The sequence below is a fragment of the Vigna radiata genome, chromosome 5, assembly GCF_000741045.1.
Source record: "Vigna radiata var. radiata cultivar VC1973A chromosome 5, Vradiata_ver6, whole genome shotgun sequence".
NCBI classification, from domain to species: Eukaryota; Viridiplantae; Streptophyta; class Magnoliopsida; order Fabales; family Fabaceae; genus Vigna; species Vigna radiata.
In genome coordinates, this window is record NC_028355.1 from 18,599,548 (window position 1) to 18,620,022 (window position 20,475).

At 35.0% G+C, this 20,475-nt stretch overlaps 2 protein-coding genes across 3 annotated transcripts; one reads left to right on the top strand and one right to left on the bottom strand.

Annotated features, from left to right (window-relative positions):
- Positions 1 to 2,440: 2,440 nt before the first annotated feature.
- Positions 2,441 to 7,087, bottom strand: LOC106759950 (lipid phosphate phosphatase gamma). 2 transcript variants are annotated; one of them, XR_002667838.1, is made up of 3 exons: positions 6,290 to 7,087; positions 5,411 to 5,590; positions 2,441 to 2,924 (listed from the first exon to the last, which is right to left on the bottom strand). XR_002667838.1 is itself a non-coding variant. In XM_014643353.2 (2 exons), the coding sequence occupies exon 1, from the start codon at positions 6,962 to 6,964 to the stop codon at positions 6,293 to 6,295; it is 672 nt and encodes a 223-aa protein (XP_014498839.1). In that variant the 5' UTR covers positions 6,965 to 7,086; the 3' UTR covers positions 2,441 to 2,924; positions 6,290 to 6,292. The 2 variants fall into 2 exon arrangements, 1 of the variants encoding a protein (XP_014498839.1); XM_014643353.2 differs by lacking the exon at positions 5,411 to 5,590 and having other exon boundaries at positions 6,290 to 7,086.
- Positions 7,088 to 10,432: 3,345 nt separating this feature from the next.
- On the top strand, positions 10,433 to 19,941 carry LOC106761933. The gene is made up of 10 exons (XM_014645558.2): positions 10,433 to 11,908; positions 12,307 to 12,780; positions 12,891 to 13,192; positions 13,832 to 14,554; positions 14,639 to 14,917; positions 15,096 to 15,257; positions 15,533 to 16,471; positions 16,564 to 16,779; positions 18,238 to 18,498; positions 19,214 to 19,941. The coding sequence occupies exons 1-10, from the start codon at positions 10,579 to 10,581 to the stop codon at positions 19,556 to 19,558; spliced, it is 5,031 nt and encodes a 1,676-aa protein (XP_014501044.1). The 5' UTR covers positions 10,433 to 10,578; the 3' UTR covers positions 19,559 to 19,941.
- The last annotated feature ends 534 nt before the right edge of the window (positions 19,942 to 20,475 follow it).

Sequence of the window (20,475 nt, forward strand, 5' to 3'; positions counted from 1 at the left end):
CTATCCACTTTTTCAATTGCAGTTTGCCTCTCTCACTTACTCTTCCAAATGATAACATTAGGGCCTTCACTTTGAGTAAATTTTGTTAGGAATGTAAGTCTAAGTCCAAGTACCGCATTGGATAGAAATGAAAAAGTAGAACACTATGAAAGATCTATTAATTCATTGTCTTAAGGTTTTAGGCAGAGAGTGGTGTCAACTCCTTATATGGTTGAGCTCATATCTCATTGGTATTGTGTTTTCTCGATAAACCTCTTCTTTGATAGACCCAACAAATTTGAAAATGCAAAATTCACGACTGAGGGTATTATTCTTGCCATAGTGATCACATCCATTGAGAGCAATTAGTATTGGAGATTGATATCGATACTGTAAACATCAACTCTTTCCATATTTTAGTTAGTAGTAAGTCTTGATTTGATTTGATGCATAACTTTTTACAGAAAATATTGATATATGTTATTATTATAATTTGATCCACAATTCTAATGTTGTAGAAAATTATAATAGTTATTGTAATGTCTCTAACTATCTACACACACGAGTAAAAACATGAGAAAGGAACTCCAAAATCTAAAAGATCTTGTATTTGGATGCATTATTACAAGTTTAAAAACAGAAACAAATCTCAATCTTATTCAATTCAATCTATCACGTGACCTCACTTAAATAGCCAAACAAATCAAAACTAGGTGATCTAATTCAATTTCATCATTAATTCAAATTTTATGACTATCTCTTCTTTGTTTCACATATCTCAAACTAAACTTGAAATAAAGCAACTACATTTTACAACACCATGCTAAGTCTTCCCTTATTATCATATAAGAATTATCAATTCTAAACATTTCCACATTGGCAATTCAATAATTTATTTATCAAGTATCTAAAATATATCGTTTACATCTTTAACATAATCAATACCATTAAATCATCCAAGTATTTCATTTCAAATAATTTAAATAGAATTACTAAACTCCGGTATCATTTCCAAGGACAAACTCTTAACTATAATATACTCCAAGGATCAAACTCTGATTTTTAACTTAAAGTTTCCTTACCTTCATAAACTCTTGCATGCAAACATAAGAATAAAAGAAATAAAGAAAACTATCCAAGTTAAAATTCACCAGATTTAATGTTTAGACTCTTGTTTCTACCAACTTGGAGGCTTCAAATTCTTACTCTGGGAAAGATGAAAACGGTATTGGAAGGAGGTAGTGAGAAAGAGGAGAAATCGGATGTTGATAGAAAAAGAGAATGAAGAAGAGAATGGCTTACTGTGTTGTTAATGAAGAGAGAAAAACTTAACTCTTTTCTTCTATTACCAAACCCCTTCTTTTATAAGCTCACTTCTCTCATTTATTTATTTCTAATTTTGTATCCATCTTACTTAAACAATCTAAAGCATACAAGTTCTAGCCAAACTAAATTCTACAATTTACTTTCATTTTAAATTTCTTTACTAATCACACCACTCCACACATTTAAACATATATAATACTATACACATATTATAATTGAATTAAGATTTAAACACATTAACTTTAAGTAATACATAAAAACTCTATTCTTATCGTTATTGGTAAATATTTTCTCATCATTTACAGCTTTGGTAAGTTTATACATTTTCCTTTTAGGAAAACCTATTGTATCCCTTCTCAGTGCCTCCTTTAAGTAATACATAAAACTCTATTCTTATTGGTAAATATTTTCTCATTATGCATAGCTTTGAGAAGTTTATAATTTTTCACCGAGCAGTAGCTCTAAATGGGGCTGTGTTGCGAGTGCGCCAACTTATCTCAACAATTCCAAATGGGACTAAAATTGTTCCATTTTTCCTTCTGTAACTCTTATACTCCTATACTCTTGAAAACCTGATAACAAAACAATTTCCCAACATTTCTGTTTTCTTGCATAACTTCACTTCCTCACGTATTTCACTTTGCCTCCTCACATATTTCAATCCATATTCCTTACCACAGTACTTGAGTTGAAATCTTCCAAACCAACATTAGTTAACGTATAAATTTTGTCTAGATGCTGTTACCTTCTTTATTCTAGTGTCGTTAGTATTCTTCTAGATGTTTCACTTATAACAAATCTCAGAAGTCAAAATGAACAGAAAAATCCAAAGTTCAAATACATCAGTCCATTGAGAAAAAAGAACCAATGCCATAACCATTAAATAATGATATGAAGAGAGAAAAACTTTTAAAAGTACATCAAGAAATTAAAATAGTGGAAGAATTCAAAGAATGAGAAAATGAACTTACCATGGTTCGTATCATAAGACCCAGTCTTTTTAGTTACGTCGAACTTACCATGGTTCGTATCATACCAATCATTCAGCTTATCATCCCAAAACCTTCACACACTGAACAAGTAATTTCCAACAATTCACACACAGAACAAGATGTAGGAAAGGAGACAGAGGGAGAAAAGCAAGAAAGAATTGACTCAGTTTTAGAAAAAGAAAAAATAATGTAGCACACCATTAGTCAGCTCATCTTAATTTTAATGGCGTTACTTTTGGAGAACAAAATATTACAGTTTCCTTAAAAATAAGGATCAAAGTGTCCCAAAGTTTGAAAGAGAGACTAAATCTAAAATCACATGATAGTTGAGGGACTAAAAACATATCTAACCCTTCTGAATAAACCATTAGCTATATTTGTGTCAATACATCTTTTAAAACCCATGTAAGTAAACAAGATAGAATATTCATTTCTCTATCTATAGCATCACGTCCATCTTTACACAGTTCTATTCAACAGACATCACTGTATCATGTAATTGTGCTCTTCAGCTTTCTTCATTGGTACCATTTATGAGTGACTGAGCCAATAGGTTTCTATATATAATAATAATGCCATAAAGACCAACGAACACAAATCCTAAAAGAAAAATTTGGAGCCATATGCCTGAAAAACAGATAAACAAGGTCAGTTAGAACAAAATATACATAAGCATATGCATGACTTTATAGTTATGATTTTCAATATTTCCACCATTTGCATAAACTCAATATGGTAATATTAAACTAAAATGACAGCATGCACATCGCAGTCTCAATGCCTTCAAATGAATGCATTAATGACAATAATTGTTGAGGAGACAACAAATCCCAAAGATAAGTGGCCAGTTATGCTAACACTCAAAGGGAGATACAGTTTTGTAATCTTATAGCTATTGGAGCTGTCAGGATGGATTATTATAACAGATATATAAAAACCAGCAAGTAAAAACATACAATTGACATATTAGTGGATGGCTCCAAGGAACGATGGTGTTTTTACTAACGGACTTCTTAGGTTCTTCCAAACAATTTGTTAATATAAATTGTGTTGTTTTTTCCTGAAATTTACTTTCTGTGGAATTAGTGACCCTTTAAAATTCCATCTAGAGTTCACCTATTAAGTTCTTCCCTTTTAAATTAAGTTCAATAAGAGATCAATAATCAGTATACAAAAGTAGCAGGACCCGGCAGCATGCCGTCGTTCACCACCATCCCAACCCAACTGATCCACCCATGTCAAATCTATGGTTGTTTAAATGCTTGTTTCCTCACATTAAAACCAGATTCATATAATTCTTAAGAGATGTCAAGGAAAAAAAGACATACAAATGACACGCCTCATAAATATTCCATTACCATGCAACTATTTATATTTGACAAAACTAGACCTTTTCAAAGCCTTCTTAAAATGATAATACGGAAGAATTAAGGAATGTAGATAAAAATTATGCTAGTATATTAACATTTTCTTTTGTAAGGACAAAAACAAATTGCCCTGAATCAAACCATCTTTTATTGTTTTAAAAAATTAAATTAAAATAAGCCTCTGAGTATCCATGACAGTAGAACGGAAAGGAAATAGACTTTAAAACCCAAAATATTACAAATAAAAAAGAAAATTGGGCTATTTCATAAGCATAAGACCAATTACACCAGAGATCAAGCTCCTTATTTTCGAATGAATTGAATATTAAGCGAAGCTTGGGTGATATATTAACCATGTTTTGACGTGCATACCACGAAAATAATTCAGAATGAACAATAAAGAATATCAATTATAATCAACGTAAATATACCTTTACAGTCCCCTCGCGAGTGTAACACTAGTCTAAGCTAAGAAACAATTACAAGCCATCAACAAAACTCCAAAGCCAGAAAAATGTATAACTCCTCTATTCCACAACTTAGTTATATCACCAACCTATCATACTTAAGAGGACATGCGGCCAACTTCGAATAGTTCAAACTAATATTAGAAAAAATGGACAATATCCATGGATCGTGACTTGTCAGAATAGACTATAGAACTGGGGTAGGAAAAACAGAAAAACAGATAGTAAAAGAAAACCTTCACTGGATATCGCTCTTCTCCCTGAATATGAATCAAATGTGATTCCAAAATCTAGGGGTTGTCCTCGTATTACAGAAATTTCAAATTTACATCTCAGTCCTAGGAAATTTGAGAATCCTTTGTCTTCTTCCTAATCCCCACAAGAAGTCTAAGAGCTCTTGTCTATCATTTCCCTCTAGTTCACTAGCTAACTAAGTAACAGCTGATTCAAATAAGCACAAACTTCAAAATAGTTACCAACTTTCAAACCCGTATAGGGTACTTCACTAAAGTTTCCTTAGTGTTTGGTTGAAAGGAAATGGAGGGTATAGGGTTAAAATCCCACATCGATCAATTTTAGCATCTCTCCAGAATTGGGAAACTTGGAGGGGATAGAAAATATTACACTAATTGAACTAAATTACCCTTAATTATTTAACTATTCCATGTACATGGTAGTAAATTGGTTTATTTCCCATCCCTTCAATGACCTTTCCCTTGTGAACAAGACAATGTGTCCCTTGCATTATAATTCTCCCAGTCTCATCAACTGAACTAAAAGTGCATTTGAGTACTACTAACTGTATCTTACATTTATTTTCAATTCAATTTTGAACTTTTATACACACAAATGAGAACATCACAATACTTGAATCATTTATAGCATTCTATCCAGTCTACAATAACTTGTGTCAATTTTAAAACGAATAAATTCCCTCTCACGTTTTAAGATTTATTTTTCATGTTACTAGTATATGTTGTATTTTAGCCATGCATCTTAAAATTTTAAAAATTTGTTGCATCCCCGTGTCCACTAGGTATCACATCTGTGTCACCTGGTATCAAGTCTGTTCTAAGTTTCTAATTATGTTATGATTCTTGGATCATGTATCAAACAAAACATAATTGAGAGCCACCACTTAGATTTCCTATTTTCCAGCCATGAAATTTGTCCATCCTATTTCAGAATGCCACAGGGATATAACAAACTTCATATCACAAATATAAAGAAGAAACATACTCAAATTATCATCGATGGAATGAGATTCAGAGAGGAATACCACAATATGCAGTAAAGGGGGTCTCGGTGTCCTAATTCTAATGATAATGGCAGCAATCAAAATATCGAATAACCTTGAGCTTCAGTTCACAGTATCTGAAGCTCTCATTTTGGCTGGTTCAGCAGTATGTTAGTCTATGACGTGCTTTGTTTTGCATGTGAACTTAGAGCCTTGGACAAACTTCTCCACAAAGATTGTAGAAGAAAAAAAAATGAGTTTATTCATAAGTTAGAATTAGCTTATGCAAGTTAAAATATAAAATTTAAAGAAATCACATAAGAGAACTTTAAATTAGCTTATGCATAAGCAAATTTTATGTTCCGGAGCAAGTTTAATTACTTTTTTTTTCTTAGAAACCTAACGAAACGCTTGTCCAAACAATACACTTAACCAACTAGATAGAAAATTCACACAAAAAATAGCATCAAAATAAACAGGGCAAGCATTTCAGCAACCACATTATCTACCATCACAAACAACTAGTATCCAACTAAAAGGTACACACTGAACAGCATTGGTTCACAAGATTAATCAACCAGAGAATACAAATAAAACAAAATGATGATCAAGAACATCCTTTTATAAAAAATATATGTTTACATCTTTCAGTAAAAATAACACTAATAGTACTCACTTGAGACTAGAAAAAGGAGACATGAATTTGATTTCAGTATGACCCCACAATCACGTAATAAAACAAAATTTTCCAAGCCTCCACGTTGATCTTCTAGAGCAAAACCACAACTAGGTTTCATCCAACAAACAATTCCAAACCAAATTCAAATCTCTCACAATTCTCAAGCCTCACTCAACAATCCTAAGAATTAGCATCACATTGAATAGCATATCCAAAAGATAATCATGAAGGTTTCAACATACCAGTCAATCCTCCTTAGAATTAGACGTCAAGTTCCGTCTCTCAGCCCTGGCCATATCATACTCAAACTTCAACACATTACTAATATGAGAAGTGTCCTTCACATAGAGCCTTCTCCCAAACGCGCTCTCTTCGATAAGAGGAAAGTAAGGGTGCAAAACGGAGTTAACAACCCAGAACCAAACCGCACCAAGAAAAACCCCAAGCACAGTTCCGGCGAGGACCTGAGCAACAGTGTGGTAACCAAGGTAGACGCGAGAGTACATGGTGAGGAGCGCGAGGGACCACGTGAGGAGGTGGAGGAAAGGGTTGTCGCGCACGTGCCAGAAGGTGAGACCTTTGAGGGAGAGAAGAGTGAGATAAGTGGCGAAGAAGAACATGTACTGGCAGTGGCTGGAGGGCCAGCCGTGTGAGTCGCACATCTCCAGGAGTGCGCAGGTGGCGGGCCGTGCCTGCTGGACGGAGGTCTTGATGACTTCGTTGATGAACTGCGACAAGATGAGGCCGAGCGCGAAGAACATGCCTTGGAGCTCGCGGCGAAAGAGGAAGTGGGAGACGAAGCCGCCTAAGGAGATGAAGACGGGGACGAGGGAAATCCATGCCAGGAAGTGCCCTAGGCGGTCGCCCTTCTGGTAGCGCACGTGCGTCAACGTCACAGCCTTCAACGGCGGCGTCATGGTAGATCTGAAGCCGAAGACTGAGAAATGGGTTTTCGGGTTTGGGTTTGGGTTTGGAGTGAACAAAAGTGGTAAGTTAACTGAGAGACTGTGAATGTGTGTCTTTGCAAGTTTGAGTCTTTTTCTTTTTTTGTTTCATTAAAAGCAATAATAAATTTTAGATTAGTTTTAGGATAATTCTGTATAAATTTTAGTAGTGAACATTTTAAAGCAAAAATTTGCACTCATCAGTTTATTTTTATATTAAGATAATAAAAAAAATGAAGTTAATTATTATTATGATTACTTAAATAAAAAATTATCAAATTTACAAAAACTATATTCATAAAAAATAATTATAAAATAATTAATTTTTATTATAGATAGTTAATTGAATAAAAAAATTAAAAAAGTTAAAAGATAACATAATCAAATAATTTATATTAATAATGATAAGATTAGTAGTGAAACGTGTGTACTAAGAATTGTTAAAAAAAATCACTTTATTAATCGATATAGATCATTTACAATACAAATGCAAACATTAATTATTCTTTTCAAATATTCATATTTCTAAAATAAATAAATAAATAATATATAAAAGGGTTCCCATATAAATTAATAAATAATTACATATTTCTATACTAAACATCAATTATATTCACATACAGCACACTTAAATCCAACTAATTTTACTAACATAGTTAATAAACTCCCTTATATGTAAATAACCAGCTTTACCAAATAAAAGACTTCAATCTACACAATCAACTTCTCCAAATTACTGTGCTCCTATTACTTGTTTAATTCAAATAGATGAAATATAAACTTCTCACTAACTCAAAATAAAAAAGGAAAAAATAGAAAGAATAAATTACAAAATAAATCTTTTATCTAAATTAGTTTTGAGTTTTCACTTTCATGATATTAGCTTCTTTACACCATTTCTCGTGTGTCTATAAATGGTTTCAGAATTAAAAATTGAAAATTAAAGTATTAAAATCCCTAAAATTAATCAAGTTCTCCCTTAACTTTTGGAGTCAAATCTTATTTGAGGATTTTTCTATATTTTGATTGCAAATCTTCTTGGAAATATACTCCATTTGTGTATCAGTTTATCATTGGTTTTCTCTAATTCTACCTAGTATAGCTTTTATTATTCTTTTTATGAGAAAAGTATATTCAAACACATTATCATCATAAAATATAGATTTACTTCTTACTGTGTTCATCTTTTGAGTAATTTTGTTTATGTATAAATTTCATGTTGAGTGAAACATTTTTCTATATTGCTCATGTCTAGCCTAAAAAAAGAACATCACAATATATCTTTTCAATATAGTATTATTAAGCATTGTCAAAATTGAGCTAGCTAGTGTAAGGATGAACATTATCAAAATATTAAAGTTATTATAATCGAAAATTTTCATTACTTCCTTCAACTTTCTCGATAAAAATAAGATTTGAAATGATGTAATGTATCATGGAAAAGATTGGTGTTTTCACATTTACAATGAGACTCATGAACAAATATAATACACAACTTGATTTCTTTACAAGTTCAATCATGCATATTATTTCATTTTCTTTATTTTTTTATATTTACAATCTTTATCTTGCTTTCTTTATTGTAATTTTAATATGATATATCTCGTCAATCTTAATTTAAAAGTTATTGGATTTATTTATGTGATTGCATTTTATCCTCTTGTAGAGAATATAATTTTATTTTGTACTTGTTGAATATATAAATTTGAAAAATTAGGTATAAGATACACTACACATTTATGTTTTTTACATTACTTCTCATTATGTAAACATTAAATATAAATGAACAAAAATAGTAATAGTAAATGTTTATTCAAATATAATAATTTCATTTATAAACAAAAAAAGCTCTGTATTGGTATTTAAATAAATAGTTGATTTGAGTAATGTGACAACCACTGATAATTATTTTTACAAGTAAAAAAAAGATTAGTCATGTTGCAACATTTCCTTCTGTTATTCGTGTTAGAGTGATTAAAGGATTTTTGGTTGTGTTTACTTGTTGAATATATGTAGGTATGTATAGTCATTTAATGGTTATTTACATTTATTACCATCAAATAACATTATTATCTTTGCCAAAAAAAACTTCATACCAGAGAAGATGGTTTTCTTTCCTAATTTAATATGAAATTTCTTTCTTTCTTTTCCTTCATATAGGACTTATACATGTATATTCGAAGTTTTAAAATGTTGATTTTCTATTGATGTAGTTGATAATATTAGTAGTGTTGTATCTTTAAAATCATTCAAGTTTCCAAAAAGATTTATGCACAATTTTGTTTTAAGTATTTATTTTCATACTTTACCCTATAAACCAATCTCCTATGTGTTTCAATAACTTCTTTCATTTCACAAACATTTATTTAGATTGACTTTTTTTATCACAATATTATCATTCATCTTATCCTCATATATTTTACCTTTATTTTTTTTCTTTTATTTGTATGTTTTTACATTGTTTTTAGGATACTTATTAATTCATTATATGTCTATAAGATCCACATAAAAAACAACACTTTGATGTTAATCATACCAATATTATGTTTATGAACTTTGCATGTATGCATCAAAAACATATATAATCAAGTACTTGAAAAAAATTTCATAGCAAAAAATCAAATTAATTTTATAATTTTATTTATAATTTTTAAATGATAAGATTCAATTAAAATATAAAATATTTTAATATTTACTATATTATAAAAAATTATTAAAAATATTTAAATTTATAAATAATTTAAATTTTAATTAGACCTTTATTAATTTATTTTTATAAGATCAATTTGATAAAGTTTAGTTCTGTTCATAAGAACAATCTGCTTAATGGCATCATGATTCACATGACATCACATATACCAGCACCCAACAAAAGAAAATGGAAGCAAAAAAGTCAAACCTAATTTCAACCATGATGGTTTAAGGAAAATCAAAGGGTGGAAAATGCGTATCCCAGACTAGGAAATATCGTGGGAATCAATGCGATGCGATCCACCCTATTCGTATACAACTCCGAACCCGAACTCTCCGCATGACGTGGTTGTTGTTGAACAGAAGATCCAGATCTTCCCAGAACCACGTGCACGCACAATGAGCCCAAGTGGAGAGCCACTGATCACATCCCTGTAGTAATCCAACGGCTAAAGAGGATCAGCATGAAAAAAACCTAATTTTTCTTGCATTGCAACCTATCCAATGAAAACAGAAAGAAGAAAGAAATACATGCACTCATAATGGGTCCAAGCCCAGAACCATTGATCACATCAATTGTACTAATCTAACGGATGACAAGAGTCAGCACGAAGAAAGAAACCTAGGTTTGCTTGCACTGGAGTCTACCCTGTGAAAACAGAATGAAGAAAGAAAGGCGCAAGATTATTATCATGCGCCAGGAGGGATGAGGCCATAAAAGAAAGAGGCGCACCGTGCTATCTTGCGCCCACGTTGTCCAAACCTGTTTGTGTGTGTGCTTTCATTCTCTCGCTTGCACCACATCTCTCTCTGCCTCCTCTCTCTGGGTCTAAGATTTCAATACTCCTGAGAAAACTACTAACACGAACAAGAACAAGAAGAAAGAAAAAGAAACAATGAAGCAAGCTTCGGCCGAGGCAGTTCCCTCGCTATCTTCCACGCCGTCGTTCACGGAGGCGGCAACATCATCGTCATCCTCCGCCGCTGCGGCGGAGGACCTGGCAGTGGGGTCGCGAGACGGTGGCGGCGGGGCTCAGGAGACGGTGGCGGTGGATCGGCGAGGCGAGTACTCCGCCGTTTGTCGTTGGACGGTGCACAATTTCCCGAAAATAAAGGCTAGGGCACTGTGGAGCAAATACTTCGAGGTAGGCGGTTACGATTGTCGGTTGCTAATATATCCCAAGGGTGACTCACAGGCCCTTCCAGGGTACATCTCCATCTACCTCCAAATCATGGACCCTCGCGGTACCTCCTCTTCCAAATGGGACTGTTTTGCGAGTTATCGGTTGGCAATCGTGAACGTGGCCGACGATTCCAAAACCATTCACCGAGATTCCTGGCATCGATTCTCCAGTAAGAAGAAATCGCACGGTTGGTGCGATTTCACGCCCTCTTCCACTGTTTTTGACCCCAAATTGGGATACCTCTTCAATACGGATTCTGTTTTGATCACTGCGGATATTCTCATTCTCAATGAGTCCGTTAATTTCACGCGGGACAACAATGAGTTGCAGTCCTCATCTTCCTCTTCGTCTTCGACAAGTTCCTCCGTTGTTGCAGGTCCCGTGTCTGATGTGTTGAGTGGTAAGTTCACTTGGAAAGTGCATAATTTCAGTCTGTTTAAGGAGATGATCAAGACACAAAAGATAATGAGCCCGGTGTTCCCTGCGGGGGAATGTAATTTGAGAATAAGTGTTTACCAGAGCTCTGTGAATGGGGTCGAGTATTTGTCTATGTGTCTGGAGAGCAAGGACACGGATAAGACTGTGGTGTTATCTGATAGGAGTTGTTGGTGTTTGTTTAGGATGTCTGTGTTGAACCAGAGGCCTGGTTCCAATCACATGCATAGGGATTCTTATGGCCGCTTTGCTGCTGATAATAAGAGCGGTGACAATACCAGCTTGGGATGGAATGATTACATGAAAATGTCGGATTTTATCGGTGTGGATTCGGGGTTTTTGGTGGATGACACCGCTGTTTTTAGCACCTCATTTCATGTGATCAAGGAGTTTAGCAGCTTCTCCAAGAATGGTTCTGTGATTGCCGGGAGAAGCGGGAGTGGTGCTAGGAAGTCTGATGGGCATATTGGAAAGTTCACTTGGAGAATTGAGAATTTTACTAGATTGAAGGATTTGCTAAAGAAGAGGAAAATCACGGGTCTGTGCATCAAGAGCCGGAGGTTTCAGATTGGTAATAGGGATTGTCGACTTATTGTTTACCCTCGAGGTGTGCAATACTTTTGTTTTGCAAATCTATTTTCATTTTCTGTGAACCACTTTCTTAGGCCTATTAAATATTTGCGGTATTGTTTGAGTCAAAACTACATTAGATGTGATATTGTAAGCATTTTAGTGCAATTATTGCCTATATTGGTAGAATTGAAAGGGCATTCTTGCTGCAGTTTTGTCAGCTATTCTGTCTTTAAAATTTTCATTGTATCTGATATTTCATGCTTATAGTTGCATATCTACTGGTACCACCATTAGCTTAATTGATAATCCAGATATTGGGTTTTGATGTGTGAATATAATAGTCACTCAGTATATTTAAATACAGCGAATACTTTTAGATTTTGATAAAAAGGTGGAGTCTGATGAATTTTTATGTGATTTTGATGCTATCAGGGCAGTCTCAGCCACCATGTCACCTTTCAGTGTTTCTTGAAGTTACAGATTCAAGAAATACTTCCAGTGATTGGAGTTGTTTTGTTAGTCATCGTTTATCAGTTGTGAACCAAAAGATGGAGGATAAATCTGTCACCAAGGAATCTCAGAACCGCTATTCAAAAGCTGCAAAGGATTGGGGTTGGCGTGAATTTGTGACACTCACCAGTCTCTTTGATCAAGATTCAGGTTTTCTTGTCCAGGACACTGTCATATTCTCTGCTGAGGTTCTTATATTGAAGGAGACATCAATAATGCAGGATTTTACTGAGCATGATTCTGAGTTGAGCAGCAGTGGCTCTCCTCTGGATAATTCTGGCAAAAGAAGTTCATTTACATGGAAAGTTGAGAATTTCTTGTCTTTCAAGGAAATAATGGAGACACGAAAAATCTTCAGTAAATTCTTTCAAGCTGGTGGATGTGAACTTCGAATTGGTAGGTGTTCTTGCAAAAATTATCTCCTGCATTTTATTCACTGGTAGTAGTAGCAGTAGTAAACTTTTATGTTTTTATTCTTTGATTAAGCTTACTTTTCCATGACCCAGGTGTATATGAGTCGTTCGACACGATATGTATTTATTTAGAGAGCGACCAGGCTGTTGGTAGTGATCCCGATAAAAATTTCTGGGTGAGATACAGGATGGCTGTTGTGAATCAAAAGAACCCAGCCAAGACAGTGTGGAAAGAATCTTCTATCTGCACAAAGACGTGGAATAATTCTGTTTTGCAATTCATGAAGGTGTCTGATATGTTAGAAGTGGATGCAGGATTTCTTGTACGTGACACTGTTGTTTTTGTATGTGAAATATTGGATTGCTGTCCTTGGTTTGAGTTTTCCGATTTAGAGGTAAGTCCTTATGGATTGCTTGTCTCCGTGTTACATTGTACTTACAAATATCATTTGATAGGGACCAAATGTTCTTGCCCCATGTTTTAAGACTTTCCTCCTACCATCATAGGATGACCTATTCTTGACTTTAGAGATGAGACTACATGTAATCCTGTATTCATAGTTATTGATTTGAACTGGCTCTTCTGCCTCTGACATGTCACTAATTTAACATATAATATCTTTTTTTTATGACTCATTTTTAATGTAAGATCGGAACAAGCCAGTTAGGAAATATGGCCTCTTCCTTGGAACTTTTGCTTGTGATTAGCTGATAAGATGCATGGAACAAGCTGATAAGTCACGAGTTACAGAAGTTGATTAATGCTTCAGTTCATAATTTTGCATCCCTTGAACTTCTTATTGTACAATAAAAATTTGTAAGCAGATTTCTATCCCATACCTGAGCCATATGATATGTTATGATTATGCCTTATGTGAAAGATAAAAATGGTTATACGTATTACATCTTAGCTTCTCACATGTAAAATCGGGATTTTGTTATGGATTTTATAATACCTACTTGTCATATTAAATTTTGGTTGCTCTTATCATATGGTTGCATACACATCATCTGATATTTTCTTCAATGTCCAGGTTTTAGCATCAGAGGATGATCAAGATGCATTGACAACTGACCCTGATGAGCTCATTGACTCTGAAGACAGTGAAGGGATAAGTGGAGATGAGGAAGATATTTTCAGAAATCTTCTTTCTAGAGCTGGATTCCATTTAACATATGGAGATAATCCTTCTCAGCCACAAGTTACTTTAAGGGAGAAACTTCTAATGGATGCTGGTGCAATTGCAGGGTTTCTTACTGGTCTTCGGGTCTATCTTGATGATCCTGCAAAAGTGAAGCGCCTGCTTCTACCTACCAAGCTGTCTGGTAGTTGTGATGGGAAGAAGGCCACCAAAGCTGATGAATCTTCCCCAAGTTTGATGAATTTGCTGATGGGAGTTAAAGTCTTGCAGCAAGCTATCATAGATTTACTATTAGATATAATGGTCGAGTGCTGTCAACCTTCTGAAGTAGGTCCCGTTGCTGATTCTGTTGATGCATGTTCTAAACCTTCTTCAGATGGAAGTGGAACTGCTACTCCTCTTGAGTGTGAAAGAGAAAGTGGAACAATGGAGTCTGCACGAGTTCCTGGTAATGAGAGGCTGGATTCTGTTGTTGAAGAAAGCAGTAATACATCTGCTGTGCAGAGTTCTGATTTAAAAGGAAATGGTATTCAGGAAAAAGCTGTTCCTGGACATCCTATTTGTCCACCAGAGACATCTGCCACCGCATCAGAAAGTGCATCATTTCGGTCAAAGGTGCAACTTTTTTTTAATGTTCATTCGAGGTGTATTTTGTTTCACATATCTCTAGTTTTGATTGTATGAATTTTGAAATTTCAGACCAAGTGGCCAGAACAGTCTGAGGAGCTTTTAGGTTTGATTGTAAACTCATTAAGAGCTTTGGATGGGGCTGTTCCTCAAGGCTGTCCAGAACCAAGACGTCGGCCTCAATCTGCACAAAAAATTACTCTTGTATTGGACAAAGCTCCTAAGCATTTGCAAGCTGACCTTGTTGCTTTGGTACCTAAATTGGTTGAGCAGTCTGAACACCCACTTGCTGCCTATGCACTTCTTGAGCGTCTTCAAAAGACAGATGCAGAACCTACTTTACGAATACCAGTGAGAAACTAATATTTTTTTTTTTTCGAAATACCTTCTTTGAATTGTTTCATCACATTCATTAATTCAGGGATCAATCCTAATGTAGTTACACTTGTGCTGCATTTCCACCTTTGTGAACATGACCGCGAATATGGTTGCATTGGTTTTCTCTTATTAATGCCATTCTATTTTTCAGGTTTTTGGGGCTCTTAGTCAATTGGAGTGTGGTAGTGAAGTGTGGGAACGCATTCTGTTTCAGTCTTTTGATCTTTTGAATGACTCAAATGATGAACCCCTTGCTACAGCGATAGATTTTATATTCAAAGCGGCATCTCAATGTCAACACCTCCCTGAAGCAGTAAGCTTTGAAGATAAATAGTTGGGAATTGCACAATGTTACGCTGTTTATAATTTATTTAATGCACTGTCTGTGCAAAAATGTTCTTACTAGCATTCAATAATGCTTTGCCACATCATTTAATGAGCTTTACATCTTGTGAAATTGTTAGTATTGTCAAAATCATTAAAAAGGGTGCCAACTTAAAAATGGATGTTTATTGTGTAAAAGTTGTAAGAAGACAAATCATCAAATGTTTCAAGAAGCATTTGTAACATGATTTCCCCTTTATGCAGGTTAGGTCTGTTCGTGTCAGGCTAAAAAATCTAGGTCTTGAGGTGTCACCTTGCGTCCTTGACTTTTTGAGTAAGACTATAAATAGTTGGGGGGATGTTGCTGAAACCATACTCAGGGACATTGATTGTGACGATGACTATGGTGACAATTGCTCAGCTCTTCCTTGCGGGATTTTCTTATTCGGTGAACATGGCACTTCTCCCAGTGGGCTGCATGTGATTGATGAGCAGGCTTATCAAGCTAGTCGTCATTTTTCTGATATTTATATACTGTTTGAGATGTTATCTATTCCCTGTCTTGTTGCTGAAGCTTCCCAAACATTTGAGAGAGCTGTAGCTCGTGGTGCAATAAGTGCTCAGTCTGTAGCCCTGGTATTGCAAAGCCGTCTTTCCCAAAGATTGAATAATAATGGAAGATATGTTTCTGAAAATTTCCAACATACAGATGGTTCTACAGAGGGAGATGCCTGTGAGCAATTGGGAGTTCAGAGGGATGATTATACTTCTGTTCTTGGCCTTGCTGAAAATTTGGCCCTCTCTATAGATCCTTGCGTGAAAGAGTTTGTTAAACTGCTCTACATGATAATGTTTAGATGGTTTGCCAATGAATCTTATAGGGGGAGGACGCTGAAGAGGCTTGTTGACCGTGCCACTAGCAATACTGACAGTGGTCGCGAAGTAGATTTTGATTTGGATATATTGGTTACTTTGGTCTGTGAGGAGCAGGAGTTTATCAGGCCTGTTTTGAGTATGATGCGTGAAGTTGCTGAACTTGCAAATGTGGACAGGGCTGCACTATGGCACCAGTTGTGTGCTAGCGAGGATGAAATTCTTCGCATTCGTGAAGAAAGCAAAACTGAGATTTCTAATATGGCTAAGGAAAAAGCTATTATATCACAAAAGCTAAGTGAATCTGAAGTGACAAACAACCGATTGAAGGTATTTCAATACTTAGTTGATAACATACTGTGGTTATCTCATGTTAATTGCTAATGGAGAATTTAGGTCTAACGCACTTCATGATTCAACAGTCTGAAATGAGGGCTGAGATGGATCGATTTTCTCGTGAAAAGAAGGAACTAGCTGAACAAGCTCAAGAAGTTGAGAGTCAGCTTGAATGGCTTCGCTCAGAACGTGATGATGAAATTGCGAAGCTCTCTGCAGAGAAGAAAGCTCTTCATGACCGTTTACATGATGCAGAGACACAACTTTCTCAGTTGAAGTCTCGGAAACGTGATGAATTAAAGGTATTTTTTAAAAAGTTTGATTTTTACATTGAAAATAAAAAAATAAATTTCAGCTATGCTAATTTTAAACACTGCACTGCACAATACCTTTTATGCTTATGATGAAAAAAGAAAATTGTTCTGCTATGCTAATTTTAAACGCTGTGCACTGCACAATAACTTTTATGTTTATAATGATTATTCTTACATTTTTTTGAGTGCATCTTGAAGGCAATACCAGTTAAATTTTTCTCATACATGGTGCATATGTAAGTGTACTTATGGATCTTTTAAAGTCCAAGGCATCTATATGCTCAATCTAGGGGAATCATGGCATTTACAATCTTCAGTATGAAATCTACTACTGCTTTTGCTTTATCTGACAACTTCACCTTTAATTCTTGCTATGTTCCCCTTCTTTCAATCCTTCCTATAAACTCTGGTATGGGCGAATGTTGTCCATGCTTTGTTTACGCTAATTCATGAAAGATGGTCTTCAGCTATTAGTTCTACCTAGTTTTTCAGCTGACAGGTTGCTCCTGTGTTAGGAATGAGTTTGATCCTACCTGGTGCCATACGTCTAATTAAATACTACTTTCAGTACAAGTCGGAGTGGGCTCTCATACTTTTTCCAACCTTCAAGTCCAAAGTTCTTTTTGTGTGTAAGGGCGTATTACTGGTATAAGTCATTCCTAGGCTTGCATTAATGGGGCTGGATCTACTCTAGCACCATATCCCTCCAGCTTGCTTCATCCTTTTTATCTCTATCCTTCTTCCTCTCTTTCTCTCTTTTTGCTTGCCGCAGAGGATCCGATTTGCCAATTAACCCCATGAGATTTTAAAAGAGTTGGTCCTTGACTTGAATCATGAGCTATAAAGTTCTGTTTAGTCATCCTTTATTTCATTTATCAAATTACTTGATAGAAAATAACATGATTAACTATTTTATATTCTCTTTTACTTGCTTGTCGATTATCATCAAAATCTCATGGTGATATGTATGCATCAACAGGTGTTTGAAATAATCCTATAGTGATGATATTCATATATTTTCTGTAGCACTCTTAGAAATGGTGGGGCAGTGAAAGGAGCTTAATTTTGGTTCTGAATTGATTAGTGGGGTTGTTTGGTTTAAGATTTTTTCCTTTACTTTTTAATTACAAAATGTTACATTTGTTTTCATTTTGGTGCCAGTGAAACAATTTGTTTTCTATTTTCATTTCTGGTGAAAATCAATTGTTTTCATTTAGTGAAAACAACTTTTCATGGTTTTTATTTCTATTTTCCTTCAATATCTACTCTATAAACTTTTGAAAACAGGAAGAAAGTGAAAACAGTGTGGCTTTTTGTAACTTGTATCTAAAGTTAAAACAGGAAATGAAATCAAGAAGTTTTATTTTTCAAATTAGACGACCCTTAATTTTTCATTGTGTATAATGGGCTCAAATTGAAAATTCATGTGAATTTTATTACTTACAGAAAGTAGTCAAGGAGAAAAATGCCCTTGCTGAGAGATTGAAGAATGCTGAAGCTGCACGCAAGAGATTTGATGAAGAACTGAAAAGATTTGCGACAGAGAATGTGACTCGGGAGGAAATTCGGCAATCACTTGAAGACGAAGTCCGTAGATTGACTCAAACGGTTGGACAAACTGAAGGGGAAAAGCGTGAGAAGGAAGAGCAGGTTGCTAGGTGTGAAGCATATATTGATGGCATGGAATCAAAGTTGCAAGCTTGCCAGGTCTGTATTGACATAGAATTTGTCCTTTTCGTAGTGTTTTTATCATTTGCTAGTTGTTTATCGCCTTATATGTTTTCATGTTCAACTTATATGAGTTAAACCTATTTCAGCTGTGGAACTAGCTTTTTCAACTAGTTTGATATGTAATGTATTGCCTGTCGTGCTTAGCTGGATTTTGAGCAGTTGTTTGTTGGGTATCCTTAAAATCATCCTTGAGTGGATACAATTAATGTGTAACATGAGTTTGACTAGGTATTGTTAATGGATAGTGATACACACACCTTTTTTTTGAAAGACACTTATTGTACACCTTTTATTTCTCTCTCTCTCCTCTTATCATATCACATATCCTTAAAGCTTTTCTTTTTTTTTTTCAATAGGTGTAGATCATCATTTTAGGTGTTTATAAAACATTTTCTTGTTAACGTAGGCCGATGTTGTGTTCTACTAAGAATGGTAGATTGCTTTGTTCTTCTATTTTGTCCAATTTATAGCTCAAAAATCAGGGTAATTCAAACTTCAAAATCAGCTTCTTTGAAGTTGTACTTTTCTGGCTTGGCGAAAGTAATGTAAAATGTCCATGTTACCATGATTAGTAACGATCCTGTCATTGCTTCTAGTAAGGATCTTCAGAGGATGTTTGAAATCGATGCTAGTGTCTGTTGTTATCCGTGGCCTATACTGTAGGTTAATTGCCTTTGTTTTCCCTCTGCAGCAATATATTCACACACTTGAGGCCTCACTCCAGGAGGAAATGTCAAGGCATGCCCCTCTATACGGCGCTGGTCTGGAGGCTTTGTCATTGAAAGAGTTGGAAACACTATCACGCATTCATGAAGATGGGCTTAGGCAGATCCATGCCATTCAACAGCGTAAAGGGAGTCCTGCAGGGAGCCCTCTTGTGAGCCCCCATGCTCTCCCTCACACCCATGGATTGTATCCAGCTGCCTCGCTTCCTATGGCTGTGGGACTACCTCCCTCAATCATCCCAAATGGTGTGGGGATCCACAGCAACGGCCATGTGAATGGTGCAGTTGGACCCTGGTTTAACCACTCTTGAATTCTCTCTCGGGTAATAGAATGTTATTCTTTTCGAGTTATTTGTTTGGTATTTTGGCCGATAGAACTGTTGGAGCTGAATGTTGGGTAAAGGATTACCGAAGATTAGAAATATTGGGTGAAGTTTTACCTTACAAGTGTTAATCCAGTGGAACTATCAGTTGCAAATGCCGTACTCATTTGCGCCTACGTCTTTTTGAGGGGGAAATTATTACTTACAGGCTTTTTCAAGTTTCCATAGTTATAGCTTACTCTTATTACATAGTTTGGCCGTATGGTTGATTCTATTTTTATCCCGGGCCAGAGTTTAAGCGCTGTAAGAAGTCTTCACTGACAGTTTTTTTAATACGTAATCAACAAAGAAAATCCTTTTTCATCTGATTACGCTCATGTTCAAGGTTATGCGATTTAGGTTTATTTAATTTTTTTTTTCACCAGTTGTAGTTACAAGGTATACTTAAATTCATTCCATTATATTGTGAAATGGGAATTGTTTTTTTCTTTTCTCATTCCTGGTATGTTTTGTTTCCAATTCTTGTATGAGTTTCCTCAACCTTTTTCTTTACATAAGAGTTTACACATGTGTTTTACAAGTATAGTAGACAATCTCTATGCACAGTGGAAAGGGCTGCTTATTCCATTAAATTGGTATACAAATATCAGCATCTGCTTTTCTTTATGGGTTAGGTGATTCTTGGAAACAGACCTTCAAACTGGATGTTCTCTCTCTCTCTCTCTCTCTCTCTCTCTCTCTCTCTCTCTATATATATATATATATATATATATATATATATATATATATATATATATTTATTGTTAATGGGATGATAGTATTTTAAGAAAGAATAATTTATTTAAGTGTGCGTTTCTAGTCAAAACAAAGTATCTTGAATTTTTTAGCAATTACATGAAACGACT

Bases quoted from the DNA above. Each gene is read 5' to 3' on its own strand.
- LOC106759950 (XM_014643353.2), bottom strand. From the start codon at position 6,964: ATGACGCCGCCGTTGAAGGCTGTGACGTTGACGCACGTGCGCTACCAG.
- LOC106761933 (XM_014645558.2), top strand. From the start codon at position 10,579: ATGAAGCAAGCTTCGGCCGAGGCAGTTCCCTCGCTATCTTCCACGCCG. The intron at 15,258-15,532 runs GTAAGCTTTGAA...CCCTTTATGCAG, and splicing joins GTCAACACCTCCCTGAAGCA to GTTAGGTCTGTTCGTGTCAG. The intron at 16,472-16,563 runs GTATTTCAATAC...ATGATTCAACAG, and splicing joins TGACAAACAACCGATTGAAG to TCTGAAATGAGGGCTGAGAT.